Genomic DNA, 18,165 nt, shown 5'->3' on the forward strand with positions numbered 1-18,165 from the left:
AAACCATAAGTGTCAGTGTGCTGTATAAGAAAGATTTGCAGCACTAAGGTATTTCCATCACTACTTAGCATGACTGACCCCCTAATAGCCACATTTTAATTTATGGGCTATTTTCTGAAATGCTTTCATGGTATTCTCTAGTGGAGGAAATCACACTACACAATCTCCAGTAAACGCCGTGTGGTACTCTCCACACAATGTCCTATTATGTATCTGTCATTCTCACTTATTCTGATAGCAGAAAACATTTCAAGAGAAATAAATTTATCATGTCCTATCTGAAAGACTTTCTCTACTGACACAAATATAACTCAGATATTTGTTCTATTTCCTGCCTCTAAAGCAACATTAGTGCTCAGCCCATGAAACACATTTTGTACTGACTAAATTGAGTTTCTGTAACTAGACCTTTTTTTCCATTTAATTATAAAGTGAAGAGTTTTAGGATTCCATCATCTGGATGTTGCTTATGTTGCATTGCAATTTGACTTGTTACAATTATGGTTATATCTGTGATTTAATACCATTTTATTATCAACAATTAACTAACTTTAAAAAGCCACTTAACATTCAGAAAGTACTTTCGAGTAACCAGGCTTTTGGCAATAATGGGTTCAAATTATAAGGCTCAAACCTACACAATGGCAGAATAAAGTGAAAAATCATTTCATATTTTAAAAAGATGCCATTGATTTTTATACCTTTTATTTAAAAACTCTCAACCTTCCCATGCATAATAATAATGCGTCAAATCAATGAGTTTTAAGAGCACTAGATTAGAATGCATTGTGAGCAAAATAAAAGCAAAATACTTATCCTTAATTGTCCTTTTTTAATATTCTATCCAGGCTTTTCTGAGTTATTATGGCTAACTCATCTGTATACTGTAGATGTTAATAAGGATGTTTCTATGAACAGCTCTAGTTCTGACAATGATATATATATATATATATATATACACACACAACAATGTACCATACAGCCAGGACATATATACATTCACATGTTTATTTTAAAAAGCTGTCATTGATTTTTATACCTTTTATTAAAACACTCTCAACCTTTCCATGCATAATAATAATGTGTCAAATCAATGGGGCACATTTACTTACCCGGTCCATTCGCGTTCCAGCGGCGGCTTCTCCGACGAGTGTTTGGGTCTTCCGGCGATTCATGAAGGTCCTGCGCCCAATGTCCACCAGGTGTTGCTGCTGCGCCGAAGTCCGCCGAGGTGCCCCGAAGTTCATCATCTTCATCGTGGTGCATGTGAGTATGGGAGGTACTGGGCTGCAGCAGGTAGCCTGCCCATTTGAGAGTAGAGAGCTAGAAATGTTGCAATTGCTTACTTTAGGGATGGGGGCTACAGAAATAATACCAGCTGTTCCAGAATCGCTGGACCAATGGCTGGCACCATTTACATTAAAGATATAGGTTGAGAATTTTGTCAACAAAATCATACTGAAACAAGGTTAATTGGAAACACACTATCACATAGTGCTAAACATATATCAGCTACCAACAATACCAACCAAAACAACTGGATATCAGTTGTGAGAGCATTTTTTTTATAAATTTGGTTAAATTTATTTCACTGAATTACAAATGGGGAAAAAATGTATTTTTATGTATAAAAATTCCTCTTATAGAAAAATTAAGATATTCATCTTCTTTTTACAATATGAAATTCCAATATATTCTACCAAATAATATCAAATACTAAACTAAAAAAATTTAAAATTACTGTATTAAAAAAAATAAAATGTTGTCATATTTAGGCACACAAGTTTTTTGTCATGAGGGGATCAGTGTCTCTATAAACATACAATATATCAATAGGTTAAAACAAAGTTCAGCATGACTAAACAAAACCTAATAGCTCCAGGTATACTTTTTATATGAACGTTCAATAAACTTCCAATTCTTTAGCCTCTATCCTGACAAAAATAGACCTGGAATGTCCAGGGAAATAAATTCTCCTTAAAAGCTCCTGACATCTTACTTATAAATAAAATAAAAGCAGTATTGTAGACATCATTTACGTCTCAGTGATTAAATACTGCAGGCCTGAGAAATGAAGTCATTCTGTTTTAAATAAAGCAATAATTATAGAAAATGCCATATCCAATTAGAAACAGACAATGTATTATTTAATTACCTCGATTTCCTGATATGAGCTGTTAATCATGGCAATCAGCATGTTCAGGAGGACCACCACCATGGTGACATTGTAGATACCATATAGAACATAGCCGATGTTCTCTATAAACTTATGGTCATATTTCAGTACTACGGACGTGACTTCAGACAAGCCGAATATTGACCAGAACAGTGTTTTAAAGCTCTCCTCGACTCTTAAAAAACAAAGAGAAGACAAGTAATTTCAAGAAGAACATTTTATCCATTTTTACAGAATTGTTGTTACTGACATTTGGTCGGTAAAGGCTTTTGAAGATTAGATGGTAAGAAAAATGGTGGAAATTAATGTCTTGTGCCAGTCAATCAATGTCCTTTAACAATTACCATCAACTCCAACTGTTTGCAACCTTTAATAGGTGCTGATCCACTGATCCTGGCACAGACTGGAATTTTTATCTGGCCTCCAGTGTTCCTTAGCAATCAGTGTCATTATTGTTGTCACCCAGTATGCAATCTAGATTCTCTACTTACAGATGGGTGCCCGTGGGCTTAAACAGAGAGTCCCAGATTGACCCCCTGATAGAAGAGAGCATAAAAAGTATGCTGGGTGATGTAACTAATGTCCCCGATATGTCAAGAATGGTAAAACATATTTTACTCCATTCAAGAGGTATTTAGTAAAGTATCTTATCTGCTACTTCAAGATCGACAAACTTTTGCAATATCTCCTTTCAACACACCAGCGAAAGTGGATTACCTTTCTCATAGTATTAATCCAGGCATATTTAATTTCTTCAAATCCACAGTTAACTTTGGTATGTATTCTGTCTATGTCTAACTTAGACTTATGTCTAACTGTTGAACCAGAAAATGTCATATAAATAATGTAAAACATCAAATGAAAAAATGAGGGTTACTTAACCAGACATAATATTATACTTACGTTGTAAAAGCAGAATTCACTTTAGCTCCTAGATAGTAGGAATACAGGATAAACATCCCAATCATGAATGCCAGGAACACCATAATAAAGAGGACCATGAACTTGAAGATGTCCTTCACAGTTCTTCCAAGTGATATCTGTAGAGGTCCAAAACTTTCATTGGCTGGCAGGATGTAGGCTATGCGTGAGAAGCTTAGGACAACCGCTATTGCATATAGGCCTTCAGATATAATCTGTGGATCAGACGGCAGCCATTTATCTCTGGCTGGAAAAAATCAAATACATGGTAAATAACTACAATAAATAAAACTGGAGACCAATCTTATCAGTGTCTTAAGAATAAGGCTGGATAATAGCATGAAATCCCCCTCTTCCTAGTTTACATTCTGGAAATATATGTGATTTTCAGTGCAGAGGGGTTAGCAGAAGATGGAAGATTTATGATGTTCTTCTTTAAATTAAATCTCATCAAAGTTGACTTAGATGTATGATGGTCCTAGCACACATGATCTATATTCTTCACTCAAGCGGTATATTCATTCTGAAAACATTTATTAGACGGCAGAGCATTTCCAAAGGTCATCATGCTTATGAACCATTACAATTCTAACCAGTATACAGTATAAAGCACATCTTTGTATAGACTAATTACTCATCCCCTTGATTACTTTTTTCATGTTGTCTACTACCTTTATGGTCCTTTATCAACCATCATTTTCTTTTATGCTTTCCCATATAATCTAATATACAATATTTTAAATAAAAAAGAAAACTTAAATTACTATCATAACACCTGCGGGTAAACAGAATAAAATAACTTTTTGGCATGTGTTTTTTTTTTAATTAAAACGTTTACCCAGTTGACCCTACAGTATAAAACATGATAAAATTATTCTGTAGGTTATGGCGATTACATAAACAGGTTTTCTTATGTTTTACTACTTTAGCAAATAAATACACCTTTTCAGATGTTTATGTGTTACTATACTCTGAGTGCTTTAACTTTTTTATTCATCAATTTAGTTGGTACTGTTTAGGGATACACCCAATTTCTTTTTGTTTTTATTGAATTGTTTTGGAAGGTAGGAAGCACAAAAATGGCAATTCTGGAATAGTTTTTCATTTTTTTTACAATGGAAAATGATCTCTCCAATCTGAGTATCTGTTATGTTCTCCCGTTGATCAACAAAGAGATCCAGCATGATTTGTTCCAACAATGTATTTATTTAAAACATATGTATAAAAACAATAAAATGACAAGACGCGTTTCAAATCCGAACCGGATTCTTCATCAGTTGTATTACATTACATCCATTTGTGCACTCTATTTAAAGAGGGTTTTTTTTAACGTGAGAATTCTATGGTCAACGATAACCGAGTAGTGTTGTTAATTGATCACCGAAAGTTCGATGTAATCTTACGTTAAAATGCACCGATTATCTCAAAAATAATATACATACGAAGTACATAACACTATATGAGAGAATAGATTGTGAGCCCCAGGGACTAGAGATGAGCGAGCATTAAAATGCTCGAGTGCTCGTTATTCGAGACAAACTTTTCCAGATGCTCGAGTGCTCGTCTCGAATAACGAACCCCATTGAAGTCAATGGGAGACTCGAGCATTTTTCAAAGGGACCATGGTTCGGGAATAAAATGTGTTATTTAATTGAAAAAGAATGTCTTCTCATAAGTTAGCAGATGCATGCAAACATCTGCAATCTATTCTTCACTGTTCCGCGCGTATATTATCTCCCGACAAGTTAGCAGATGTGAAGAACAGTGAAGAATAGAATAAAAACAGTGAACACAGTGAACACAGGATCATTTAAGTGAAAAACGCTGTGAAAAATACAGTGAAGAATAGATTGCAGATGTTCGGCACATTTGCCTACTTGTCGGGAGATACGCTGTCCTGGGATCCGCTCCTCTTCTTCCACTGAAGTCTCCCCGATCTCTTTGCCGCTGCTGTCTCAGTGCTGACGCTGCCCCGATGTCTCCATGGTGCCGCTGCCCCGATGTTTCCGTGCTGCCCTGATGTCTCCGTGCTGCCGCTGCCCCGATGTCTCCGTGCTGCCCCGATGTCTCCGTGCTGCCGCTGCCCCGATGTCTCCGTGCTGCCCCGATTTCTCCGTGCTGCCGCTGCCCCGATGTCTCTGTACTCGAACGAACATCAAGCTTGGACGAGTATACTCGCTCATCTCTACCAGGGACCAATTTGACATGCTTTGTGCAGTACTGCGTAATCTGTGTACGCTATATAAAATGCATGTGTTGTGACATCTGCACAACCTAAGAAGGTGAGTGTAAATTTGCACATTGGCTGCATAAACTATCACCACATTGGGATAACCTCCACATTGAGTGCCCCTGGCTTTTGTCTCTTTTTGTCTCTTTTCATTTATTTGTGCCATTCACACTGTTGGTAAAATAACATAATATTCTTTTAGCCACCTTGTGAGGCTTTTTTATTACTTTATTTTACACTGTATGTAAATAATTATTGAGAAGAGTGTGATAATAAGATGAAAAATATTAAGTGATGAATAATCCTAAAAGAATTCAGTGATTTCTTACACACAATAATGTCTTAGGGACTATTTAATTCATGACACACTTACCCTATATACTCAAGTATAATCCAAGTTTTTCAGCACAAATGTGCTGAAAAACCTCACCTCGGCTTAACAAACAAACACACACTGTACTCACCTTTTGACACTCCTTCCCCTGATAGGTCCTCTTCTATACAGCGATGTTCCGGCACCGGTCGTTGCTATGTGCGCCAGCATCCGCACACACTATGATGTTAGCAAGTGGCTGATGTCACAATCCTTGTGACGGACAGCGCGAGGACGAAGAGCCGATGCCGGAGCATTGCTGTATAGAAGAGGACCTGCCCGGAAGGGGGTGGGGTGGCGTAAGGTGAGTACACTGTTTGTTTTTTTCCTACAGGCATTATATTGGGGGCAGAGGCCGGCAGTCTTTATACTACAGGGGGGGGGGGGTGGCAGACTATATACTACAGGGGCTGGCAGGCTATATACTACAAAGGGCTGGCAGGATATGCACTACAGGGGCTGGCAGACTATATACTACAGGGGGCTGGCAGGCTTTATACTACAGGGAGCTGGCAGGCTATTTACTACAGGGGCTGGCAGGCTATATACTACAGGGGGCTGGCAGGCTATCTACTACAGGGGGCTGGCAGGCTATCTACTAAAGGGGCTGGCAGGCTATAAACTACAGGGGCTGGGAGGCTATATACTACAGGGGGCTGGCAGGCTATATACTACATGGGGCTTGCTAGCTATATACTGTGGAGGTTTTGACCAATGAATTTCCCACCCTCGGCTTATACCAGTTTTTTACTTTTTTTTACTCAAATTAACAGAACTGGTCAAAATGGGAGATTCAAACACTGGTACAGATTTTCATTTCTTTAATTGGGATTGCTGGCTGCTGCAAAAGCTACTTCATGCTCCAGGCCATAAGACGTAGCTCCACTCAAGGCCCCTGCCAGCAATACTGCATTCGCTGGTCTCCTTGGGCTTGCAGCAGCCTTGCTTTTTCACATGTCTTGGACCAGCTATGTCCAACACATGTCAAACTTGACTTGAATCCACCATAACATCCCTCCTTCTTAGCTTCCACTGGTTTGGAACATGATCAAGCCACCCATCCTCTGACTTCAGAGAAAGTGAGGTAAGACTCCTGCACAGCTGACACAGAGGGGTCTGCAGCGCTTACCTCAACAGTTAATAAGAACTGTGTAGGAGATGCCAAACATGCACATGGTCATTCTTCTCCACCTGCAGCCTCCGCCCTGTATATAAAGTGTTCCATGCAATAATCCCAAAATAGCTTTTTCAGTAATTCAAACAAACAAGTTTGTTTTCCAAAATCTTCTGAGGTGATAAAGACATCTGTGAGGTTCACAGCAGGGAATATAGCTGTTTGACTCCTGTGCAAGTCCCCACTCTTCCAGTAACACGTCATGTAAATCAAGTATTTTGTGGCATATTAGACAAATCTTATCTAGAGGCAGAAGATGAAATCCTGGCCAAAAATTTTAAATAACAGCTTATAAAACTTAAATTCACATTAACCCCTAAATAGCCTATAGAAATAAACTATAGACTAATTTTATTGCCTATTGCAATGGGGCTTCCAGTTGAGCCTTTTTGTATGTTAATTTTCCTCATGTTATATTACATTATGTGTATATTGTGCACTGTTTATATCATCTATAAGGCTGAAGCAGTGCAGGGCTGCTACTATAGCTGATGGAAAGAAATGGATTCACAGTGTGAGACAACTCACATACATCAACATAATACTCAGAAAACATAAGAAAAACTACTATTATTGATATAGAATCCAAAAGCCAATGAGTGCCTTATCAATCTTTACTTTTATTTTTTAAACCATGCAAATGTCATATACACAATTCAAAAAACAGTCTGCTGCATTAGCAAATCTTTACTTGTGTGCTTAGTTTTGTATTTCACAGGCATGAATGTCTCTTTCCTTTTCTTTAAACCATTACATTCTAATTGTTTAAGCCTAACATGCCTATAAGTTGGATTTGCTAAATTAATCACAAAAGGAGCTCTACCTTTTGGGTTTGAGATCAGGCTGTGTTTACATATTGAAAATCAGGAGGAGGTTTTAGTGTCTCTTGATAAGTTTATGCAGAAACTGGAAGCATGTTTTGAGCAATACAGCCATAACAGTAATAAAATGTTGTAGCGGTGTGCAAGATGTGCAACAACCGGTGCTGTATGTAGTCAATAAAAAGGGAAATGTAGGTGCTCAAAGTCACAAAATCATACTTTAACATGTATTTAACTGTCTGTTAAAGATATTACACTGGACTCAGACGCCATCTTACGTATTGTCGGACATTTTAAAGACTCAGCATTATTTCACATAACTTTGTGTAGTGATAACAAAGTTTGGGTGTGCCCGTCAGCACACAAAGACTTAGTGCTCGCTAGCACCACCTAGTGGAAGGTATCCAGGTGGACATCTGGACATTTGGTTTATGTGTAGACAGCCAATGGTTCTACATTCCTTTGTGTGCTTACATCCAATAGTGTTACATTTCCTGGGTGAGAACACCCAATTATAGTTGTTGCTTTCCTACTTACACGCCTTATGTAAAGTACCTTATGGTTTTCTATAAATGTGTCAGTCCCACAATAAAGTAACAGTCTTGTTTGTTAACTTCCTGCAAGGACAGGTCTTGTCTTTTCATTCAAGTTAGTCAATTCCAGCGCTGGACACAGACTCATTTAATTTGAAAGTCACCTTACAATGATTAGGGGTTTGAGCCCCAGATATAAATCTATAAGAATTGGCGTTTCCTGGGTGGCCATACTTTTATGGACATCTAACCATCGAGGTGACCTCCGCAAGAGTCCAGACGGCCAGTGACCAGAACTGACAATGAGCGCTCGTCGGGGTAGTAAAAGTCTATTTTTGTCTACCTTGACTGTAGTTCTGTTTCACTGGCTGAAAGGGACTGGGTAAGGTCATCTCCTTGTGTGATATTATGTACTTTGCCTTACATGTCCATATTTAATAGTATGTTCACTATAATTTCGGCAAAGGATATCTTGTAAGGTGATGGACAGAGACTGGACGTGACAATGTATGTTGTAGAAAAAGGTCTGCAGTGTCCTCTTGTGAATTGTTGATGTAGTTCAGAAAGTTTGTGATGGTGTTGAGATTTTTGTTCATGTAAGCGCGGATAGAATCTGGAAGTTTGCAGAGACAAATTCTGGCCAAATTTACGTATCGTTCCTTCGGGATTGATGCGGCCCCGTGATGCGGAAAGGACAGTAGAGGCAGGAAGGACACTGATGGGAATTTTACAGTTGAGCGTTATCTCCTTGATTTCTGAAATATTGTGTGAAGGTCTCTAATTTGTACTTACTGATAGCGGGGTAGTCTGGAGCTGTATGTACGGAGGATATACGGAGGATATAGCCCTTGAACAAAAACAGGTATTCCACAGATTCCACAAAATGGGTAGTGAGCAAAGTAAGACTGTAGCTGGACACTGCAGACCTAAAAAGGCAACTGACATAGTGTCACACAGGAAAGGTAAAGAGTGGGTAAAAGGAAGTTATGAGGTATTGAAGTTTTTGGGTATGTTAGATGATCCCCTGAGTGTGCAAAGGTAGGAGACAGCACTTGATGAAAATGGTGGCTGGCTCAAAGACAAAAAGTGGCACACCCAGGCAGAAGGTTGTTTTGATGTAAGTAGAGAGTTAATGACAAAGGAAAGTGGATGGGGTTGATTACTGGAGACATAGACCAGTGACTACGGACGAACCAGGACAGAGGGACAGGAATCCTAGAGAGTGCTCATTAAAAAAAAAATCTTTTGGAATGCAGACCAGCACCCTCTTAGACTCCACCCCCGTATCTGGGGGGTTAGAGAAGATGACACGCCCTACCATCTTTTAGTGGTGGCCATCTTAAGACAGTATATTCTTTTCAAGTCCCTGAAAGTTAATTGCCTATAACTCTACACTGTAGGCTAGTTGTAGGATAGCAGCTTCACCCTTGAGGTGTCCTGGCGGATGTTTGAAATAAATGCCGGCAGGTAAATATTTTCACCAATTTCAAACATTTGCTAAGGGTCTTAAGTGTGCAACGCTGTTTGTTTATTTTATTTTTTATTTTTAAACTTATTTGATCTTGACAATTGCAGAAAAATTACTAGAAAAAGTGTTGCAATGTCTCTGGTACCTGCTTTCTGGAGTTGAAAGAGTTAATCAGGGGGAGATCTCTGTGCAGCTGGGCTTTGCTTTGCCTTATCTGTGTCTGTGAGAAGTGGCCTTGAAGCACACAGAAAGCATTTGTGTTGAGTGGGGGAGACAGAGCTGACAATCTAAAAGACTTAAAGGAATTTGCTTGTGATAAGAATACAAAGAGACACACTCTAGGAAATGTAGACGGCCCCAACAGGGCGGGACAAGGGGGTGGTAATGGACAAGGATGTCAGCAAGAACAGTCCCCCTCTTCTGAAAGCCCCCCCCAAATAGAGTTAGTGCCTTTCACTGTAGAACTCTTCCCTGTTGGCAAATGTTTTCCTCTCTGTGCCCCTACATGAGGATTACCAGTACCTATTTGCCTTTACCAGTGTAGTATTTCAGTATATCTGATGTAGATTCCCACAAGGGGGGTAAAACTCCCCCAGCCAGTACTCCATACTACACGGCCCTACATTGAGTAGACTGGCAGACTAGCCCCTTACTGGATGTCCTCCTTGTCAGTATGCGGAGGACCTACTGTTTTTGTTTGCCAGGAGGCATTTATTGACCTTATGTGTTTTCTGTTCCAGAAGGGTTGTAAAGTTTCCAGAGACAAACTCCAATACTGCCAGGAGAAGGTGGTCTTTCTAGGCCACTGCTCCTCAGCCACAGGCAGACACCTGACAGAGGAAAGAAAGCTGGCAGTCCAGAATGTGCCCCTGCCCTGAGGCCTTAAGCCTCTTCACATGATTCTAGGACTGGCCAGCTCCTGCAGGCCTAGGATAAGGTCTGCTGCCTCCAGCCTGATGTTGCCCCTCTGACTGCATTGCCTCTTCCCAATTTGCCCTTAGTCAGGAGGCAATTGATGCATTTCATAGCCTTAAGCTGAGAAATCCTGTCTGCCCCGGCCCTAGGCACATCCCACTGGATCAAACTTTTGTTTTATTTTGCACTGAGTATCTAGGCCACGCCACAGGTGTCGAGTCCAGGAACGTGGTGGCCTCCCCAGTGGCCCACTATTAGGCCCAGTTAGACTCAGTCTCGAGGGGAGCCCCTCAAGTGTCAGTAGCTGCAGCAGCAAGGCCAGTGAGTTGATCCCAGATCCTAGATCACTCAGTCACAGTGCAAACCCCACATACCTTGCACGGTGTCCTCACCCAAGTACAGCCCAAGCATCTGAGCAAAGGCCAGACAGCTCAGACTCCAGTGTGCACTCCTGATGCCCCAGGACACACTGATAAGGTGCACAGCTCTGAATCCTTCATTCTATCGCCAGTCTTCCAGGATTCAGAGAGGGGGGAGTGAAGGGTGATTAACCCAGATGTTGAGTTTTTTTTCTCATAGATGGCTCCAGGTCTGTAGGAGAAGACAGACGGTTCTATGCTGGATATACAGTGGTCAGTGGCGCACATGAGGTAGTACAAGCAGAACCACTCCCTCCACACAGGTCAGCGCAGGAGGTGCAGTGATGGCACTCAGGGAAGTGCTACAGCTGGTGGAAGGTAAAAGGGCGAACATCTATACTCAAGGTATAGTTCTGGGGTCTAAACACGACTATGAACCCATATGGAAGGCTAGAGATTTCCTCACCTCTGCAGGGACCCCCGTTAAGCATGGCAGGCTGGGTAAAGAGCTCATGGATGCTCTCTTACTTCCACAAGAGGTGAGGATAGTAAAAGTTAAAGCACACACAATTTGGTAACTCTACAAGCCAAGGGCAAGTATGTGGCTGACAGGATGGCGAAGGCAGCTGCACAGATGGAGCCCGGAGACTGTCCTGAAGTCTCAGCGGTGAGTTCTGAGCTAAAAGTTTGATCCACAGGTGTTCCAGTCCCTGGTGGCCCGAGAGTCATCAGAAGTGAAGGGAATGTGGAGGAAAGCTGGAGCCCAGATGCCTATGGGACCTGGATGCTGGGAGAGAGGGTGTGCCTGCCCGGAGCCCTGCACCCGACAGTAAGTCAAGTAGCCTACGGACACATACACATCCAAAATGGCCATGCTAGTGCTCATAAACCATAAGTGGTGTCACGATACTAGTGATATATTGCTGGAATCCAATAGCAGGGACTAGACAGGATACTGGAAGCACCAAGGGTGGACACAGGAGGTGCAGCGAGCAGGCTGGGAACTGTAGTACTACAACAAGCAGGTAATCAGAACTTGCAAAAGCCAGGAGAACAATCTGGGAGGAGTAGTTCAGCAAGCAGAAGGGAGGAACAATCCGGAGAAGGAGTTCCAAGCAAGAGGACTGTCCAAGCAGGAGCTAAACACAATACTCAAGCAATGTCTACTGAGCAGGACAGGAAATATATACCAAACAGGAAGTAAGATGGCACCCGGTTGAGACAACATCCACCATCTTACTGAGGGCAAACTTAAGGGCAAGGCAAACTAGATGGGGAATAGCAGAGCCATGCCTGACATTACTCCCACCTCAACAGCGGCCTCTGGACGGCACTTGATTCGGCCTATTAGGATGTCTTTGATGAAACAGTTTGATCAGTCGAGGAGCATTAACATTATTCACAGGTTCCCAGGAATTCTCTTCAGGTCCATAACCTTGCCACTTAATGAGATATTGTAGGCGGTTCCTAAAAATTCTTGAGTCTAAGATTTTCTCCACCACAAACTGTTCTTCTCCGTCTATCTCCACAGTATTGGGAGGAGGAAGTTCTCGTTCCGGAAAAGGATTGGGTATGACAGGCTTTAAAAGAGATACATGGAAAACAGGATGAATCTTCATAGATTGCGGGAGCTTGAGTCGAACAGCTACTGGACTAATTATCCCCATAATCTTGTAAGGTCCGACAAATTTCTGTCCCAGTTTTGATGAAGGAACCTTAAGTTTCAGATTTCTGGTGGACAGCCATACCTTATCCCCAATCTTAAAAACTGGTGCTGGTCTACGGTGCTTATCTGCAGTCTTCTTGTAATTGTCTTGGGCGGTCTCTAGTGTTCTTTTCAATAACTCCAAATTTTGCTGTAGCATAGAAATCCTTTCCTCCACCGCAGGAATAGATGCCATGGTGGGAAATTTTGGAAGGATATTTGGATGATAGCCTACATTTGCAAAAAAGGGAGTTTGTTTGGTGGAAGCGTTTTGAGTGTTATTATAGGAAAACTCAGCAATCGGGAGCAGATCTATCCAGTCATCTTGCAAGTGGCAAATATAACACCGGAGATACTGTTCAAGAGTCTGATTTGTGCGTTCTGTCTGCCCGTTAGACTGAGGATGAAATGCGGTTGATAAATTGATTCTGATATCAAGTGCCTTGCAGAAACTTCGCCAAAATTTTGATGTGAATTGCACTCCACGATCCGAGACAACTTCATCAGGGACTCCATGAAGACGGAACACATTATGGACTACTAAATCAGCGGTGTGTTTCGCAGAAGGTAGACCCGTACATGGAATGAAATGTGCAGCTTTGGTGAGCCGGTCCACTACTACCAGGAGAGTATCTTTACCTTTAGATGGGGGTAGATCTACAATGAAGTCCATAGATATAGAACCCCAGGGACGAGAGGGGACTGCCAAAGGCTGTAATAAGCCTGTGGGTGAGGAACGTGGTGTCTTGCATCTGGCGCAAATATCACAGGACTTGACATATTTTCTTACATCCCCTTTATAACTGGGCCACCAGAAGAAACGGGCTAAGAATTCTTGTGTCTTCTGTACTCCTCTGTGACCAGCTAATTTTGAATCGTGGACTAATTGTAGAATCTTTAATCTTACTGTTTCGGGTACATACAGCTGTTGCCCATGAGTCCACATCTTGTTTTTAAGCATTAAATGTAAGTCATCTGGTGGTCGAGATAACAAAGTGTCGTTGTCATAGGCTACTCGTATTTCTTCAAGCAAGTCTTTATTATGAATTACTCCCACAAAATTAGATTCAGGAAGGATGGTCTTTGGTGGAACTGTAGAAGAGTCATTGGAAAATATTCTGGACAAAGCATCAGCTTTACCATTACGGGAACCAGGCCTATATGAGATCACAAAATTAAATTGATTGAGAAACAGACTCCAACGCGCTTGACGAGGGGACAAACACTTGGCAGATCTCATGAATTCCAAGTTACGGTGGTCAGTCAGAACTATTATTTGCTGTGAGGCTCCCTGAAGAAGATGTCTCCATTCCTTAAAGGCTGCAATGATGGCTAGCAATTCTTTGTTCCCCACATCATAATTCTTCTCAGCAGGTGATAAGCGTTGGGAAAAATAAGCACAGGGGTGCAATAAGCTTTTCTCTCCTCTTCTCTGTGACAGAATAGCTCCTATGGCGCAGTCTGAAGCATCTACTTCTACGATGAAAGCAAGTTCTGGATCGGGATGAACTAATATAGGAGCTGTCGTAAATTTGGATTTTAGCCGAGAAAAAGATTCCTGTGCTTCAGAAGACCATGCAAAAACATTCTTTTTCTTAGTCAGCTGTGTGATAGGGGCGATTACTTCTGAGAAATTTTTAATAAAACGTCTATAAAAATTGGCAAAACCTATAAAACGTTGTACATCCTTCAAGTTCTTAGGAGTAGGCCAGTCAATAATTGCTTTGATCTTGCTGGGGTCCATCTGTAATCCGTGAGGCGAAATTATGTAGCCGAGGAACTGGATCTCAATCTTATGAAATTCACATTTTTCAATCTTAATGTAGAGATGATTCTTTCTTAATCTTTCTAAAATGAGCATCACATGACGTTGATGTTCTTCCACCGAGTTGGAAAAGATCAAGATATCGTCTAGGTAGATAACTACAAACTGGTCCAGGAGATCTCTGAAAATATCATTGACAAGATGTTGGAAGGTGGCTGGGGCATTACATAGGCCAAAGGGCATAACGAGATATTCAAAGTGTCCATAACGTGATCTGAAAGCTGTCTTCCATTCATCCCCGGGTCTTATGCGGACTAAATTATAGGCGCCACGTAGGTCTAATTTGGTGAAGATTTTTGCATGTCGTACTCTCTCTAGAAGCTCGGGGATCAGTGGTAAAGGATAACGGTTTTTAATAGTAATTTTATTTAGTTCACGGTAGTCGATGCACGGTCTTAGTGAGCCATCTTTTTTCTTTACAAAGAATATGGGAGCCCCTGCTGGCGAGGAAGATGGACGGATGAACCCTTTAGCTCGATTCTCTTCTATATAGTCCTTAAGGGCCTGCAGTTCTGGGCCTGCCAAAGGGTAGATGTTTCCAAAAGGTATAGATGCACCAGGAAGCAACTCTATGGGGCAATCATATGGTCGATGTGGAGGGAGCTTATCTGCATTTTGTTTATCACAGACATCTGCAAATTCCTTGTATACAACAGGTAATTCTTTTGTCTTGACATCCTGTACTGACTTCTCACGACTTTGTTCAGACTGGAGTGCCAGAGGAGCATCACTTGTTGGGAAACTTACTTCCTTAGTTTCCCAGTTGATAACAGGATTCTGTGACTGTAACCAGGGCAAACCTAGGATAACCGGAAAATGTGGAGATGAAATCAATAGGAATGGTAGAACTTCACGGTGATGGGGTGTTATAATGACTTCAAGTGGCTCTGTTTCTTGATCCACTGGCCCTGAACTCAGTGGAGAACCATCCACAGTCTCCATTACCATGGGCGAAAGTTTTTTACAACATTTTACCCCATGCTTCAAAGCAAAAGAGAGGTCCATGAAGTTGCCACTAGCTCCGGAGTCCACCATAGCAGAGGTGGGTATCCACTGAGAATTAATCAGAAGCTTGATTCGCAGAAAGCAATGGGAGTCTTTATTTTCTTTCTTAATATGAGGAGCCACTGAAGAAATTGAATGAATTACTGTCTTCTCTGGTAATTCAGCTTCGGAAGCAGTTGATTCCACCTCAGAAAAGTCAGGATCCGCAAGGGCTGCTACAAACTTCCGTGGGCGGCTAGGGCAGTTGATAAGGAAGTGGTCCGACTTCCCACAGTAAAGGCACAAGTTCTCCCGCAGCCTACGCTCCCTTCGGTCGCTGCTTTCCCTTCGAGATATGGAATCCACTTGCATAGGCTCACTCACTGGTTCCCGGGAAATTTTCCTTTGGGGTTCCCTGGAGATAGAGACAGGGAGAGAGGAAGGTTGATTTATATCATGATTCCAGGTAGCCCATCTCTCTTGTCTTCGTTCAGACAGTCGGGTGTCAATTCGAATGCAATGGTTAATAAAGGCATCCAATTCTACGGGGGCCTCTGCACGAGCAAGTTCATCTTTTAAGGAGCTAGATAGCCCTTTTCTGAAAAAAGATAATTTTGCTGCATCATTCCAATCAGTGTCGACAGCCCACCTCTTGAAATCCATTGCATATTCAGTGACTGGGCGTCTGCCCTGGCGTAAGACTAGTAATGATGCTTCAGCTGTGGCAGCACGATTGGGGTCATCAAACATCTGACTCATGGCATTGATGAAGTCCTCCAAGTTGTTCAGCCGGGCATCTTCAGTCTCAATTAATGGATTTGCCCAAGCGATGGCTTTATGTGTCAACAACATAATTATACACAAGACTTTAGATTTGTCCGTAGGAAACAGAGTAGGATTTGCAGCAAAGTATAAGCGACACTGGTTGAGGAATCCCCGGAATTTGTCGCGGTCTCCACCAAATCTGAATGGTGGCAATTTAGGCACTGTTGTAGCTGCTGGGATCTGTGGTGTAGTTTGATTCTCCAAATGGGTTATCCGATCAGACAGCGTCTGCACAGTATTGCGTAGATCTTGAATTGCTTGTCCATAAACCTGGGTGTTGTGATTGGACTGTCCTTTAAAGGCTTCATATGCATTTTTGAAAGTCTGCATCTCAGTATGCATATTAGTCACAGTAGTTTGGAGTTGTTTAATATGAACCTCCAAGTTTCCAGTCCCGGCGGACTCCATCTTTAAGGCTTGAGTATCCTGTCACGATACTAGTGATATATTGCTGGAATCCAATAGCAGGGACTAGACAGGATACTGGAAGCACCAAGGGTGGACACAGGAGGTGCAGCGAGCAGGCTGGGAACTGTAGTACTACAACAAGCAGGTAATCAGAACTTGCAAAAGCCAGGAGAACAATCTGGGAGGAGTAGTTCAGCAAGCAGAAGGGAGGAACAATCCGGAGAAGGAGTTCCAAGCAAGAGGACTGTCCAAGCAGGAGCTAAACACAATACTCAAGCAATGTCTACTGAGCAGGACAGGAAATATATACCAAACAGGAAGTAAGATGGCACCCGGTTGAGACAACATCCACCATCTTACTGAGGGCAAACTTAAGGGCAAGGCAAACTAGATGGGGAATAGCAGAGCCATGCCTGACAAGTGGTTTGCCCCGGGCGTTACTACCCCTGTCACTAGACTAGTGAAAGCCTGTATAGTCTGTGCCCGCCACAACCCGGGTAAGGTGGTAAAGACCCCACAGAAGGTGACACCCAAGCCACTGTATCCCTTCCAGAGACTGCAGATGGATTTTATCCAGCTACCAAAAAGTGGTACGTAGGAATACGTGCCTGTGTGCATTGATCTCTTTCCAGGGTGGCCAGAAGCTTTTCTCATGACCAAGGCTACTGCCAGAGCTGCAGCCAAGAAGTTGGTGAGTGAGATTTTTCTGCAGGTTTGGACTTCCAGAGACCATAGAGTCCGGTCGCAAAAACAACTTCACTGGACAGGTAAAGACTGAAAGCCTTGTCCCTCCTGGGTGTAGAACAGGCCCTGCACACCCCTTACCCTTCCCGAATTAGTTGTGGGTTTGAGAGAATAAATGGCACTCTTAAGTTAGAGATCCGGGAGGCCATGGAAGTAACAGGGAAACCATGGCATGAGTGCCTTCCTGCTGCCCACCATACAGTTAGGAACACCCCCAACAGAAAGATGGGATTGTCCCCCTCTGAAGTATTTTTTGGCTGTGCACCCAGACTAGGCCCCTACTTCCCACAGGCCCTATAGCTGATGGCAGGAAACCAGGTGGAACATGCCAGTTGAGCCAGGCCTTGGAAAAGGTCCGCAAAAGTGTTTCTAATTACTTTTTCAGATCCAGACAGAGACCTCAGGATGCATAACCTGAAGCCCGGAGACTACGTGGTGGTAAAGAGACACCAGAGAGAGAGAGTCTGAGGCCTCGCTAAGATGGTCCTTTCCGAGTCATGCTGACCAGTGCCACGTCTGTGAAGCTAGAGGGAAGTCAGCACGCTCCCACACTTACTGTTGCAAACTTACTTATTCTTCTTGCTAGCTGGTTTCTTCTGAGTGACTATATGCTCAGGGACACCCCAACCATGACTATCACTGTATCTATAGGGTTGACCAGGATGCCCCCAGGGTAGGAGACTTTACCTACGGTTGGTGCAACA

General features: G+C 42.2%; 1 protein-coding gene across 2 annotated transcripts in view; it reads right to left on the reverse strand.

Annotated features, from left to right (window-relative positions):
* The window catches only part of TRPC3 (transient receptor potential cation channel subfamily C member 3), a 195,120-nt gene that overhangs the window by 27,333 nt on the left and 149,622 nt on the right, over positions 1–18,165 (reverse strand). For both annotated transcript variants that reach the window (XM_072119348.1, XM_072119350.1), the window contains exons 7-8: positions 3,080–3,344; positions 2,156–2,351 (exon numbers count right to left, since the gene is read on the reverse strand). In XM_072119348.1, coding sequence (XP_071975449.1) covers positions 2,156–2,351; positions 3,080–3,344 — 461 coding nt within the window. The remainder of the gene's footprint in view (positions 1–2,155; positions 2,352–3,079; positions 3,345–18,165) is intronic.

Source organism: Engystomops pustulosus, chromosome 1 (genome assembly GCF_040894005.1).
Source record: "Engystomops pustulosus chromosome 1, aEngPut4.maternal, whole genome shotgun sequence".
Lineage (NCBI taxonomy): Eukaryota > Metazoa > Chordata > Amphibia > Anura > Leptodactylidae > Engystomops > Engystomops pustulosus.